This window comes from Candidozyma auris, chromosome 1, assembly GCF_003013715.1.
Source record: "Candidozyma auris chromosome 1, complete sequence".
Classification (NCBI taxonomy): domain Eukaryota; kingdom Fungi; phylum Ascomycota; class Pichiomycetes; order Serinales; family Metschnikowiaceae; genus Candidozyma; species Candidozyma auris.
Window position 1 is genome coordinate 3039313 of NC_072812.1, and position 14855 is coordinate 3054167.

Sequence of the window (14855 nt, forward strand, 5' to 3'; positions counted from 1 at the left end):
GAAAGTAGACGTGATCATAATCAACGACTAAGCGTCAAGGAGATGTGCTTAAAATCCTTTTTCAAGCGTACCTTCAACATGTAAGGGTAAATATCGTTCAAAAAAAAAGGTGGGATATTGATCGATCTCCTTGGCGATCCAACTACTATCGCAGCACAGCACGATGGCAGATTTATGAGGTATTCGAATACAGCACAACACACCAAAAAAAGAACTCGAGCCCTCCTTTTAGGCTCTACTTTTAGAAGCTTCCAAGCAGAAGCCCTATTGTTTCAAAATATCCTCTTTTGCCTGGCTAAAATTCATATACGCCAATGATCTCACGTGACCGCATTCGGTGTAAACAAACCATCATTCCTGATCAAATGACTTACTTCCAGCTACAATGGATCCCCAGCAGCGTCTACTCACAGAGCACTTGGGGTTTGCTCCCTTGACATTAATAGACGAAGTTATCAATTCTGTCAATCACATCATTTATAATTGTTTAGATGGCTTGGACAGGTTCCTCGTAAGCAAAAGAGAGAGCCAGATCCAGGAACTACGTAACAAGTCGACGGATAACTCTGACATAATGTTGGATGACGAAGAACCCACAAATCCGGAGTTCAGAAGACGTGTTTTTCCGCTCGAAGATATCAAGAAGGGCACCGCTGAATTGGAGACACTACTAGTATCGCACGTTGATCGTGCTTTTGACAAGTTTGAGCTCTATACCCTTCGGAATATTCTTTATATCCCTCCTGACCTTGTCAGTGGAGGGTGGGTTAGACTAAAGCATCACAAGGGTCTCAATTTGCTGGTTCAAGATGACCCCCTGAGAGATAAAGAGATTCGCCAATTAATGGAGAAGATAAACCTCGAGCTCACACTACGAAAGATTTTACAGCTACAAAAGGCGAAGGCGACGAAGCTAGTTCTGGCGCTCAAACATTACAGATCGTGTGTAGCGGCAATAGTCTCTCTGGGACTGCAGTCACAGCTTTCTCCGGAAAAGAAGACTACGCTTCGCCAACATTTGGAGCCCATGAACGAGAACTTGTACTATTTGCTTGGGCAGACCGACACATTACTAGAGCAGACGTTGAAATTGGAACAAAAGTTAAAAAGTGGTAACTTTGATGGCTCGTCCGAGTGCCACTTCACTCCTTCTTTACGGGACGTTTACATGAATCATAAATCTCTCAAATTGTTGAGCGAATGCGGCGTCATCAAAGATGGTGAGCAGGAGAGCAGCAGGCTGTTCTTGTACTCTGCCGTCGCCGAGACTCCGAAGGGCACTGACTAAAGGCCCTGGTTCCCAGTTATCATGTGAGACCCACACTCACTACCTGAATGAGCCCATATAGAAGTCAAATTGGGCTTTACTTGGGAACTCTCTTTACTATATAGCAACACCGATCAGATACTTGGCATCAGACTCAAAGGTATTGTGCGTGTAGAGCGATCGGGACTATGTACGAATGCGGAGTCAGTTTACGTCTCGTGCTCATCAGAGGGCAACTCCGAAAAAATTAGAAGGGCAGTAGCTAGTAACGGCATGAAACAGATCAAGTTGGATCCATGTAAATGTTATTAGAATATGATCATCACACAATTTATGGGCCGCGCACGCCCAGTGAACCAATTAGCGAGCATCAAAAGTAAAAGAGCCTCTTGCTTCAAGAATCCTTAAGTTACAATGGCCGGCACTTTGAGACCAGACCCCGATCTTCAGCGGTTCAACACCGCCAGAGAGAAGATGGGCCATTACTTCCGCTTCAGACCCAGATCTGCCATCTTCAACGCTATATGGATGGGTGCTGTGCCACTCACCATGGCATACATTGCATACAACTATGAGGGTCAGCTCTCGTTCCAGAGGAAATTCAGAAAGGATGTTGTCTTGGAAGAGGAATATGTTCCTAGAAAGAAGGATTTGTAAGGCGCAGGTGGGCGTCGTGGAGACCCTCAGCTAGGGTCCGATGTACTTATAGCTCAATACATGGCATAGAAGAAGCAAAGTGAACTGCTATTGATACGTAGAGTGGTAGAGATGAATATTTGATAATTGAAGAGAAACAGCGTATCGTTATTGAGGAGTGTTATGTTATCGTCTGTAAGGACTAAGCCGTGGAGGGTTCCTGGTATTGTAACTGATAAGATCCTTTTCTATTCTCTCACAAAAATGCTCTACAACATATTAAGATTTTCAAATTTTTAAAGTGGATATTCTACACGGGTGTGATTGCAACCTAGTATTAACTTTTTCAGTACTATCAAAAACATAAATTGGAGTGTAGCCTCAAGGCAGCAGAATTACTTTGGGTTCTTCAACTTAACCTGGAACGACACAAGCCCTTGCTCCATATTCTTCAATAACTTGGGGCTGCGACATCCAGAACGAGGCAGACAAAGATTAGATGTGGTTTTTGATTTCTTGAGCACCGGGCGGAAGTGGTGGTTTTCATTAGCCGCTGCGGATTTCGAGTTCTTTTTTGGGGCCAAGCCAGGGCCCAATTGCATGCTGAGACGAGCTGTTTCATCCTGGAAAGCGTAGTTGCCCTCGGTGACATGAAACTCGTTGGAACACTCCTCGAATGAAAACGTCGGACCAGCCGTATTATGCGAGGAGTATCGATGAGAAAATGATTTGCACTTACGAATGTGTTTAGAGCCACTTTGTTCGGCAGATACAGCGCTGAACGTCGGGATCTTGTGGCGAGGAGGCTTCGTCGGCGTGTTTTTCGACGAGCGGGTCTTGGATGCTGACGGTGTTTTCTTTACTGGCGCATCGTCCTCAAAATCAAAGAATGACGATAGCAGGTCATCGTCCCCCTCCTCAAATGCTTTTGGTTTTTCTAGCTCTGGGAACGGATCGTCCTTGAGAAGATCTTCGATGGTAATGGGCTCGTTACCGCTGATAGTAGAATGCAGTTCCTTATGGGTGAAAGGAGAAGTATCGTGCAGAATGAATCCCTGAGATGAGCCGTTGCCAATAGGCAGATGCTCATCGTGCTCAATAAACAGTGGGGGCTTCACATATGGGTGGGAGTCGTTTGGCAGACAGTCATCGTGTTTGATCACTAATTCAGGTTTAGCAAACGATAGCTGGCCGTGAGGCGGGTACTCCTTGTGCTTCACGACGGGTTCGGTTTTGACAAACTCAATCTGTTGTGAGAAGTGCTGATGCCGCTGCTCATTAGGCAGCATCCCGCCAGCCATGGGCATATTTGCCATTTCGCCCGAGTACTCTTCTTCGGGGATGGTATCTACCGAGGTGGAGTGCTGATGCAGAGATTGGAATTCACCGCCATAAGCGATATTGAGCCCTCCAGACATATCTAGTCCCAGATGAGCCATGGGAGAGAAATCAGCATCCCTGGTAAGCATATCAGGAGGCCGTTCAGGCCCCATGGTGTTGAGTGCAAAATGACTAACAGAAGTGGGCGTCGACTGAACAAAGCCCGGGGTGCTAAGCGATGCTGGAGATGTAAGCCCAGGGGTCTGTGGATTCTGAGCATAACGTACCTGGGGACCTTGCGCAAATGGTGTTTGGGGGAAGGACGGGGTCTGGTTGACTGTGGGAGTGTGCAAGTAAAAGTCGCTCATCTTCAGAGCAAGATTGGTGGTGGACTCCCACTGCTGGGGTCCGTCTGGAGGGCAGTTTTGCGATAAAACACGCGGGTGTCGTTCGTAGGACATATGAGCTGAAGAGGAATGCAATTGAGTGGTGCCAATAACTCCTGAGTAGCTGGGGGTGTGGGAGTAAGCGGGTATTATTTTGCAACCTTTGTTTGAGAAGCGAGTGTGGAAGCGAGTGTGGAAGATATGATTAGGTGACTAGCGAAGCGTCTTAAAAATATCGAAGAGAAAACGGAGTATTTGAAAAAAAAAAATGGGAAGTTTGTCCTTGGAGTGGGTCGAGAAAGTCAGGGAAGAAAGGTCACTATGAGCTGGTGTTTGGGTGTAGTCAAGGAGGGGAATTGTGTCAAGGGATTCCAAAGGCAAACGGCGGAAAAGCTGTGGGTTGTTCCAAATTGGGATGGGAGCCAGTAAAAAGTCAAAATTGTCGTCAAACGGAGGGAGGGAGTGGTGGTAGCACCTAAGAAATCGGCTCGCGGAAACCGGCTGGTAGAGGCCGCCTTAAGAGTTCCATCAAAGAGACGCTCGACTGCATCCAGCCCTTGGGGCTGGGCAATCTGCAGATATATTACTAGCAGAGAGAATGAGGGAGAGGGCGGGCTGGGTGCAGGAGACTCAACCAAGGATTGAGGAACCAGAGCTAATTTTAAGACACCAAAGGGGGCTAGAGAGGAGAGTGAGGAATTAGATAAACAGAAGATTATACTATAGAAGCTGATCGGGCCACATGGTCAATGGCAGCTTCTCCTTTTCATCTCTGCAATCTTTTTAAATGTCTCAACCTTCGCTGTGCTTCCCGGTGCTGGTGGCTGCCGCATCGGGTGTTCTCCAGCCGCTTGGTTGGTTGCAAAATGTCTCACTCACGGACCACGATTGCTATTCTGCGCAAAAAAAAAAAGCCGTTGTGCCTTGGAACGTACGTATAAACTGGATCGATGCTTTTTCCTTGGATTGGATTACGGTCGATTTTCTGAAAATTGCTAGTGCTCTGGTGTACTGATAAGGATCTACTGTGGTGTCCTAAAACTCACTCTGGGGAAGTTCATCTGCTGGCCATGTAAACAGGGTGATACACTTGGACCAGCTTTATGTTAACCGTTGTCATTGCCGGATTGCGTGTACGTCGAAAAGAGGTGATGTCTCCATTGCGAATGATGTCAGTGCTCGTTACGAGGCGTGCTGATGGCTGCGGAATTGCTATGGAGTGCAAATCTACTGGATTTGCGGAGGGTGTTAGCTCGAGCAGCAATTGATGTTGCTGTCAAGTAAGGGACGAGATTATGACTCTGGCTGTAGCAGTAAATGAAGAGTTGGACTTTTTCAAAGTCTAAATGATGATGAGTGACCAGGTATGGTCACTGCAGCAGTAGGAACATTACTATGCCGTTTACGAGCACGATAACCTTGGGATAAGTCAGCTGGCTTAAGTAGCTTCCTCACGAGGTATGCCTCATGAGTATTCTCTCTATTATCATTTTGTAAAGCCGCATAGCCATCTCCACCCTTCATCCTTCGTTGCATGGAACCCGAGCCCCACGAGCCCCAACAACATTTGAGCATATCAACCAAAATGGAGAATCATTTACCTAAATCAGACAGAGGAGAAGACCCGATGCCTGAAGCTTGGCCCAGTTAAACTACACCATATCAATAACACAGTATCCATAACCTTACCTATATACTGGTTAGAATCCAAATCCTTCTATCCCAAACCAAGCTAAAACCAATTAAACCAAAAAAAAATCAACCAAAAAACCAACAAATAAAAATGAAAAACAACAGGGGAAATATGTAACGAGAAATAAACAACACACAGGCGACGCCTGAACTTCTAGCTCCATTCTAGCTTCGACAGCACTATACGCCATCAATCTTAAAGATACTTCACAAAGTTCTTATCGTCAAGCCAGCCGACCTTCTCAAACGCAGCAAAGAGTCTGCTGGCCTTGTTAACATCAATGCGGCACGCCTTCTGGGCGTCTGTCCTTCTGAAAGGCATGTCGTTGCGCATTCTGTTGACCTTCTCAAAGAAAAGACGTCTCTTAGAGTCCAAGTAAACATTGGCAGGCAAACGCAAGGTTGAGGCCAACACCACTTCAGCTGGATGCAACTTATCAACTTGAGGATCGTTTCTCAAGTCCATTGGTTGGCCCTTCCATTCGATCTTGAGGCTGCGGTTGTTGCCCTTAGGGAGCGTCAGCTCAGGGTCTGGCGAGTAGTCTGGAATCGACTCGTCAATGAGAGCTGCCTGCTGTGCTGCCAATGGCGAGCTAGCATAAGACAGCTCCTTCTTCACCTTCCTCTTCTTAGGAGAAGGCAGGTGTGGTCTCGAGCTGTCCATATCAATTTCAGAAAGTGCAGCCAGGTTCTCCCTGACAATTCTGCGAGTTCTCACCTTCTCACTAGCGTCCGAGTCCGAATCAGACGTGGTGTGTCTCCTGTTAACTTCAAGACGTCTCTTCTTCGTCACCGCCGCAGCAGCGCGCTTCTCTGCCAACCTTAACAGCTGAGCGTTCTGCTGCTCCTTCGACACCGCCTGGTACTGGCGCAAAAAATTCATTTGACGGGCCTTGTAGTTGTTTTTCACGTCGTTCCATGGACTCACTGTTAGCACGTAGCTCTTGTAGTTCTCAAGCTTGAAGGGCCTGGAGTTGTCCATGTACACCTTCAGGGCTCTAGGCACGCATCCCGAGGACAGGGTGGCAGGCGCTACCGTGTAAGCATTCTCGTGTCTTTGATATGGTGATGCTGGAGGTGAAAGAATCTCGTGATTGGAGCCCAAAGTTGTCTTTATGCTTGCGTTGGAGTTGTTCTTGAGCTTAAGAGACTCCTCGTGGTTGCTTGGAGTAAGACATCCGTCTCTCTGCCCGAAGGTTCTAGAAATGGGCTGGTACAAAAGGGTCATAGTTATTTGTTTTGTTTCAAAGACTTGTTGTCGTGATGATATAAATAGGAATGGATGCAAATGTGAGTGAGGTTGAAAGGTATCTCTGGGAAATTACTAATATGAGGAAGAAATGTAAGGTGGGAGTGTACCGCTGTTTATATATACGAAGAGGTATACAAAAATAAAAAAAAAGATTGCACTTATTTCTATTTCTTTGTATGGTTGAATTTCTTTCTCTGAATTTCTTTTCCATGTTGCATTCGCCAAACTGCAGAGTGCGTCTTCGGAGGTCCACTGGACCAAGTTCAATTTTATTGATAAGAGGGCAATCTTTCTTATGTAGATTATCAAGACTCGGATAAAACGGTTCATTTTTGGAATTCTGTTAGGCCTCTCCAATCCTTTGATATCGCCGGACTATCCGAGTCAGAAGATGGAAATGAGAGATGTGACCGTTATACAGCGCATGATCGCTGCATGCCCCGGATACTGTCTGCAGTATCCACAGCGGGCATCTGCAGCACATGAATTGGTCAAGGGCAACCAAAATGGGTGATATACCGTCTTCAAGAATCAGACCAAGTCAATGTTCAGACACAGGTAAATTTCTGGGTGTGCAAATGCAATTGAGGAAACGAATCGGGTCAATTTCTTTGCATTCAACACAATTGTTTGAAATGGAAGCGAATGCCTCATCGATAAGCCCAGTGCCCTGTGTGCAGAACGGCACTAAGAAAAAAAACATGATAAGCATCAGTCATCCCGCGGTGTCCTGTGTGTGACCAGTGGAGGCTCTGCATGGAAGCAGCTAGTAACATTTCTTTTAGCTAGCATGCGCAGAGGTCACTTTTCTGTTTCAATTGTGTAACCTTTGGGAAAGGGCGTCTTTAGGTAAACGAGCTAAATGGGTGAATTTGCGGAGAACAAGGGAGCTTAGAACCGGGACCGAAGCGGGCAAAACCCGTACATCTCATAGCACAAGCAGAGAATGCCCCATGCTTTGTGTCAGTGTGTGTAGAGCTTATCGTGGTGCGCAGAGAGGATTACAGGGGGAATGTGGGCAACAGGGAGAAAAATGTAACAACAAACAGGTATAGAAGCTGATCAACGCAGATCGGCAGGCCCAGCAGAACCTCCAAGTTTCCCACAAGTTTTACAGTTTCCCAGCTGCAATTACAGCGATTTCTGAGGAGTAAACTTGAAGAGCTTGTACTGCACACACGTGCACACACGCACACGTCCACACAGCAGTGTTTCCATTCTGAAGGGTTTTTTTGCTTACTCTAGTTCCCCTGTGAATGGCCCAAATCGCGCCTGAGCCATCTCCCGCTTCCCCCAGTTCCCGTTTCCATTTGCAACGGCAACGCCTACAATGTGTGACACAGGCGTTTTATGCCAATCGCCGAACGCGGAATTGGCCAGTGGTCGGTGGCGCCAAAAAAGATGTAAGAGGGCAGTTTCAGGTAGTGGTCACTGAAATCGCTTTTGTGTGACGAGCGACAGACGTAGAGGGAAACCGTAGTGTGGAGTCCGGCCCGTCGAGAATCTTACAACAAAGACAGATCTCGAGGAGAATTTTTTTTGGCAATTGATATACTTTGTATTGAATCTTTAGTTGGCTTTAAGTGGGTAGGCTTAGGCCATTGGTGTGGCACATGCGGCATGTTTTCTGTATGGCTAGTTTGGGTGCAAAATTGAGTATAGCCTTTGGAGAGTGTTGGTGGTTTTAGGATCTGCCACCAGGGTAGGACAGCCATAAAGGAAAATCCTAGTGACCCTTATTTGAAGCTTGAATTGGGTATTTGTGGCTGATTTTGTTTGGAGGGCGACGTTTGGCTGTAGGTGGTGCTGTTCATATGGCTGCAAAACGGACACTTCTACTTTCGCTTCGCTGAACACTTTCGAAGAACGATTGAATTTTAATAGAGACTTCAATTGCTTAGGATAGCCATTGATATTTGATTTGAAGCATGAGTTAAGCGAATTGGCATGTTTGGTTGCCGCCAGTGTCTAGAGTCCAATGGAGTAGACGAACTCGAGAGTAAGCTAAATGTCATCGAAGAGAAGGTTTGTCATTTCAGCGGATTATCACTTGAAAATTTGTCTGACTTGCCGTTAACACTCCGTATTCACTTCTCTTTTGTCGCCTGGGATTTCAAAGCGTTCTGTGATAATTTTGTATTATTAAAGCATAAATGGCTTGGTTATGAGAATGTGGATTACAAACATGGCTGCCAAAAAACAGAATTCAAAGAAAAATAAAATTTATCACCAAAACATCGTAGTATTTGAGCTAACACATTTATAGGTATTTCCGTCTGCTTACTTTTTGTCTGTCTACCTTTGGCTGGTCTGGTAGTCAAGGATGGCTGCAATACAGGTGCGAGGCGAGCTCACTAATGGCTCTCACGCAATCTTGACCAGCGCATTGAATGTCCATTACTTTCGATTTCAATCTTATCAGATTGAGTAGTAAAAATTTTTACTTAATCATGTGGGCAATTTTAGAAGATTTTCTTATTCATTTGCAGACCGCCCGCTAGGAGTTTTGAGAGCGCTGTATCAGTTCTCCAGCTGTTGCAAGAACCTCGCCACCGAGCTCAATGCACTTTATTTTTGAGTAAGATGTCATGAGGAACATCAACCATTTCATTTAATTCAAGATTATATCTCTCAAGACGTTCGCCGACGATCAACGTGACTTATAGCACGTGACTTTGTTCAGTCCTCATCACCATTCGATCAGGCTTCGAGGCACCTTCTTAGTTGCATGCTTGGGGGGTGGATAAAAACACTTAAACCCGCATCTTTCCGTTTTTCTAATTCCAGGATGATTGACTATACTGGAAAAATTTGTCTTGCTCCTATGGTCCGTAGTGGAGAGCTCCCGACCAGACTCATGGCGCTTAAACATGGCGCTGACTTGGTTTGGTCTCCTGAAATCATCGACAAGAAACTACGAAGCTGCATACGAATCGAAAATGAGGATCTTAAGACGATAGATTTTGTGGAAGCAAGAAATGGCCAAGTGCCAACACCAAAACCTGGAAAATCGGTGCCTGTTGTGTTCCGCACGGACAGAGCCAAAGAAAAAGGCCGCTTGATTCTTCAGTTGGGATCAGCTGACCCTGAAATAGCAGTGGAAGCAGCTAAAAAAGTTATTGACGACGTTGATGGTATAGACTTAAACTGTGGCTGTCCCAAACCATTCTCAACGCATGCTGGTATGGGTGCAGCCTTACTCAGTAATCCAGAATTACTTACGCTGATCCTCTTGAACCTTGTGGAGGAAGTGGGCAAACCGAAAAATAAGCCAATAAGTGCTAAGATTAGGCTTCTAGACCCTGCTGATCCCAAGCCCACCTTGGATCTCGTGGAGAAGATTTGCAAGACTGGAATCGCCAACTTGACAGTTCACTGCCGTACCAGGAGTATGCGCAATAGAGACACACCCATAAGAATCTTTGTCAGTCAGATTTACGAGGTGGTGCTGAAGTACAATGTTTCTTTGGTGATAAATGGCGGATTCCAGTGTAGGAAAGAGATCGAGAACTTTCAAAAGAGTATCAACAATCATGCTGTGGGAGGTATGATAGCAGAAGCTGCCGAGTCGAACCCCACTGTATTCGCACCAGTGCCTTTACCTTGGAAAGAAGTCACCAAGGAGTTTTTGTCCCTCTGCATCGCATACAAGAACCATGCTAGCAACAGCAAGTACATCTTATTAAACCAAATACCGGGAAGGTCGCAGATATACAAGGACATATGTAAGGTGAAGACTAATGAGGACTTCTTGAGGATCATCGAGGGTGTGGGTGCAGAAGGTGATCTTTTATTCGTGAGGACAATGCAGAAAGCCGTTGCCATGAACAAAGATGAATTCATGAGACAGTTTGAGCTGAAGAGGAAGATGACTACTGAACCCGAATTCGTGGAAAAGAGAACGAAAATCGAAGCGGTGGCAGGTTAGCGACTTCTATGGAAGGTATTTATAGATTAGTATACGGCCAAGCAACAGGCAAATAACTGGGTTACCAAATCGAAACGTAGCTACTCCTTCAAACTCTGTATTTCCAAAGCATAATTGTAATGCCTCGCCCTTGACATTCTTGTCCTCCAATAATCTTTCCAAGATCGCCTACAATACATTCATCGTGTAGTCGATTACTATATACAACGACTGGTCATTACGCTTTCTGCAGCAAACCTCCATCCTGGAGATCAGCAGAGTCTATCAACATGCTTCATTGCAAAACCCTTCTCAAGGCACACCAGGCACCCGCAGCGCCCGTCATCATTGCCGCCGAATACGCCATGGGCTTCACTCCCAGCGCGCAACGCAACAACGCCCCCGAGATCGCCCCCGAGGTCAAAGAGTTCAAGTCATCGTGCTTGCCTCTCCAGTGGTCGAGCAAAGCATCGACAATGTTGTAGCCCATGGCCAAGCAACCGGCAGTGTTGCCCAAAAAGGGACCTCTCTTGGTGATGTGGTTCAAAACAGTGTTGAGTTTCAACTTTGGAGGCGAGTCGGCAGGCATCTTCAGCAAACCCTCTTGGAGACCGTAGGCACCACCAATCCCGAGCCCCAAAAGATACACTGTACCGGTGCCGTAACACAAGTCGTCCTTCCAGTCTCTCAGGGCAATGACACCTTGAGCACCCTCCAACTCTGTAAGTCTGTCTTCTTCGAGGTCCAAGTATTCAACACCCTTATCTAAACCGGCCAAAGGGTGAAGTTTAGCAGCCTCGGCGAAGTATGGCGACTGAAGAAAGCTCGACGTTCTGTCGATTTCAGTTTGGGGAACGCCGTTTTTGTCGAGACGGGCAGCCGCCGGGTCGGCCAGGTTAGCCTCTTTCACTTGAGCAGGTGCTGGCGCCAGCAGCGAGCCAAAAAGCCAAGACATGTTGGTTCTAGTGTAAGGTGTTCGAATTCAAATAGGTGAGGTTGATTTTCGATGTGACTTTTTTTTTCACCAGGAGGTACGAGTGCGAAACAATAGGAAGAATAAAATACGGAAGTAGGGGAAAAAGTTGATGAAATATGCGGAAATGGTTATTTGACTATTTGAGTGGATTTCGGATTTGTTGCTTCAGGCATTTTACTGTAGAAATTTGTTTTTGAATAGCTCTCTGCTATAATCACTCGCCATCACCTTATTGAGGGCAATGCGCCCTCACTGCAGTAGACCACTTAGCAGGAAATGAGAAGAGAACAAATATTGTAATGGCGGCAAAATCTCGATATAAAGCCGTAACTGCTTCTCGTTGTTTGCAGTGGAGGTCAAAGCCGATTCAAGGGATTGATGTCGAATAGGAGGAATACTCGCCTAATGAAGAATGTCTTTCATGGCAGAACTCTGTCCTCAAGAGGCTGAATGTGATAACTTACAGAAGTTTCATCACCTATGTAGTCTGAAAGGCTCACCATGGCCTGAAACGTCAACAGAATTGTTTTTAATGGTTGATTGTACACATCACCTTCTCCCTCTTATAACTCCCCAGGTAATATATGAAAGATTTATTGCCACCATCTCTATTCGGTGCCATTATTCCAGTACAACTGTGAAAAATCATTGCCAAAGAGCGATATGTGATTGTACAATTCTGTATCATACCTACTTCGACCAACAAAATCATACAAGGCTTAGGTTTCTGCTTCAGATTCAAACAGGAGGACAGACAGTATCTTCAGATTTCTTAGAGGTCTTTTGCATGGAAATTTCATTGCGTCTTATCTTCTAATTCAGATTGCAATTTATGTCTAGACGTCCGCAACAATTATCTTTCGTTAATAATGACTTACCGATGGCAAAATCATCAATTCTTATTATCAGTAAAGACCAAGGATCGGAATCTACAACACCTTCGACATGAATTTCGATTATTATATGAGAATCTACGTGTTTTTAGACGAGTCGTCACCATTCTCCACAAGCTCAAAGCTTCCTTTAAATTTCTCCATATCGGAGGTTTTGTCTTCCTCGTGAAGGAATGGCATGGTTGCAGCAATATGGACGGCCTTCCAGGGCTTCCAGGTTGGAGTCTCTGCGAAAATCAAATCGACCTCCTCCAAAGATCTTCCCTTTGTCTCTGGGTACAAGAAGTAGAAAACTGGTATCATGCAGAAGTTAATACCAAAGAAAATAAGGTATGTGTGGTGATCAATACTGTTGAAACTAATGGGTGTAATCATCACCACCATAAAGTTGAAACCCCAATTGCAGGCTGTGGAAATAGCTGTAGTTGGTGCTCTGACCTCCAACGAAGATACCTCAGGTGGGTATAACCAGGTGAGCGACAAGAGGGACATCCCGAAGAAAGTGTTGAACACAAACAACAAAACCGCGGCACCAATTGGAGCACCAGGCTTGTTTTGCTTCGCCATCTCCATGGAAACGTAAAGGAAAAGCATGGTTAAGCACTGCCCAATTGTACCAAACAAAAACAACTTCCTTCTTCCAACTTTCTCGATAACAAAGATTGGGATAAGTGAAGCCAAAAAGTACTCAGTACCATTACAAGCAGCCAAGATTCTCAGCTCCAAGGGCTCCATACCTATGTAACTTTCAAAAATGGTACCAGCGTAGTAGGTAATCAAGTTGATACCACAGATTTGCTGCATCACCTGAGACCACGCTGCCAAGTTCACTCTATGGAAGTTTTTGCGATCTCCTTGTTTCATAAGATTTTTAAGACTGAACTTGTTACCGCCCACCTTCTCTTCTGCGTGCAAGGACACCCTGATATCCTCAATCAACTGCTTGATGAAAGGGTGGTCTGGGGACTTATCGTACAAAGAGGCAAAAACCTTTGCGGCGTCCTCTGGCCGAGACTGACCCATGAGCCATCTAGGCGATTCAGGGAATTTCCAAATGAGGGCCACCATAGAGAGAGGAAACACAAGCTGGAAGGCGATGGGGAATCTCCAGGACACCTCGCCGAACTTTTCTGTGAAGTAGAAAGCAAAATCGATCCAGTACGAAATACAAATACCGAATGTGATCAATGAACCATGGATACAAAGGGACTTACCTCGACTTTTTGCTTTTGAGCACTCAGCTGCGTATAGAGGAACCGTTGCGGTAAGCAACCCATTGCCCAACCCTGAAATGATTCTCGCCACGATCAAAAACGCAACACCCGTAGAGGCCGTCTGCAAAATAGCTCCAATGATCATGATCACACAGCCGGAGAAAATCATCCATAAACGACCATACTTGTCACCCAAGTACATGGTGGAGAGAGCACCCGTGAGACACCCAACTTCGTAAATACCCACGGTGACACCTTGAATGGTGGAATGATGTAAGTCGTCGTTCTCAACGGTGTCGATTCCAGGGAACGTATCTCTGAATGATTTTAATGTTAGAAGCGACCCCATGACGCCCTGGTCGTAACCGAACAAGAGGAAACCAACACCACATAGCGTGGTGATTGCAGTATTGAGCTTGGAGCCCTTGAGACCCATGTACGTGGGCACATCGCGATCCTTGCTGCTGGTGATCGAGCTGACTTCGGTCATGATGGAATGAGAGACAAGACTACAACAAGGAAGGTTGGGGTGCTATATATACATTCGAGACAATTGCATGGAGTGTCTGGATGGGTAACGCCGCACTCTCGAGAAATATGGGGTCTGCTCGAATATTTTATGTGGGGGAGCGTCCAGCGGCTTCAATATTTCCGAAGGTGACCCACCCGTGTTTGTGGTGGGACTGGCGCAAAATGACATAAGATGCTTGTCGATATTAGGTTGTATGCCGTGTGCACCCCTTTGTATACAGACACCGGCATAAACGAAAGAACCTTTTGAGAGAGGTTTTTAGCTTTATGCCAGACGACACCATAAAATCGCGTTTGCAATGCAATCCATCGCCGCACCCCGCTATTGACTTGCTACCCCCGCGGACGGAATGGCGAGATTCCCGGAGTGTTGAAAGATCCCCGGATGCAGATGCTCATGTGTGGTGGGTTTTGCCGTGCACCCAAAACGGCAGGTTGCATCGAGCTTTGGGGTTAATGGTTTAGGTGACTTGTTGCTGTGCCTGATTATGACTAAGTTTCGAGGTCGATTTACAGCCCGCCAAGGACTCAGCGATTTGATGTTTGGCAGATGGCAGCCTTTACGAGGCCTGGGCAACGTCCACGTCTTAGGTGGTGGGAGCGGCAAAAGGAACGAGAGTCGCATTGTCCAAGAAATTGTTCAGAACACAATGATACTTCGGCTTAGGGTAGCCGACACATCGGTAGTCTAAGCTTTGACTGGCGTAAACAAGCATTACGCTCTGTGTTCTTGAGAAGGTTGCTGCTGTTCGGGAGCAAGAGTGACTGAGACCTTCTGGAC

At 46.0% G+C, this 14855-nt stretch overlaps 7 protein-coding genes across 7 annotated transcripts; 3 read left to right on the plus strand and 4 right to left on the minus strand. All coding sequences in view use genetic code 12, as the record gives it.

The window, feature by feature from the left end:
* Positions 1-385: 385 nt before the first annotated feature.
* On the plus strand, positions 386-1288 carry MTW1 (MIND complex subunit MTW1; the record flags this gene model as incomplete). The annotated part of the gene is made up of 1 exon (XM_029033085.1): positions 386-1288. The coding sequence occupies one exon, from the start codon at positions 386-388 to the stop codon at positions 1286-1288; it is 903 nt and encodes a 300-aa protein (XP_028893400.1).
* Positions 1289-1681: 393 nt separating this feature from the next.
* Positions 1682-1924, plus strand: CJI96_0001397 (uncharacterized protein; the record flags this gene model as incomplete). The annotated part of the gene is made up of 1 exon (XM_029033086.1): positions 1682-1924. One exon carries the CDS (start codon positions 1682-1684, stop codon positions 1922-1924), a length of 243 nt encoding a protein of 80 aa, XP_028893401.1.
* Positions 1925-2298: 374 nt separating this feature from the next.
* CJI96_0001398 (uncharacterized protein) lies at positions 2299-3684 on the minus strand (the record flags this gene model as incomplete). The annotated part of the gene is made up of 1 exon (XM_029033087.2): positions 2299-3684. One exon carries the CDS (start codon positions 3682-3684, stop codon positions 2299-2301), a length of 1386 nt encoding a protein of 461 aa, XP_028893402.2.
* A 1813-nt stretch (positions 3685-5497) lies between these two features.
* CJI96_0001399 (uncharacterized protein) lies at positions 5498-6529 on the minus strand (the record flags this gene model as incomplete). Its single annotated transcript, XM_029033088.2, has 1 exon — positions 5498-6529. One exon carries the CDS (start codon positions 6527-6529, stop codon positions 5498-5500), a length of 1032 nt encoding a protein of 343 aa, XP_028893403.2.
* Positions 6530-9377: 2848 nt separating this feature from the next.
* SMM1 (tRNA-dihydrouridine(20) synthase (NAD(+))) lies at positions 9378-10481 on the plus strand (the record flags this gene model as incomplete). Its single annotated transcript, XM_029033089.2, has 1 exon — positions 9378-10481. One exon carries the CDS (start codon positions 9378-9380, stop codon positions 10479-10481), a length of 1104 nt encoding a protein of 367 aa, XP_028893404.2.
* Positions 10482-10755: 274 nt separating this feature from the next.
* TIM23 (protein transporter TIM23) lies at positions 10756-11415 on the minus strand (the record flags this gene model as incomplete). Its single annotated transcript, XM_029033090.2, has 1 exon — positions 10756-11415. One exon carries the CDS (start codon positions 11413-11415, stop codon positions 10756-10758), a length of 660 nt encoding a protein of 219 aa, XP_028893405.2.
* A 992-nt stretch (positions 11416-12407) lies between these two features.
* On the minus strand, positions 12408-14033 carry CJI96_0001402 (sugar porter family MFS transporter; the record flags this gene model as incomplete). The annotated part of the gene is made up of 1 exon (XM_029033091.1): positions 12408-14033. One exon carries the CDS (start codon positions 14031-14033, stop codon positions 12408-12410), a length of 1626 nt encoding a protein of 541 aa, XP_028893406.1.
* Between the last annotated feature and the right edge of the window lie 822 nt (positions 14034-14855).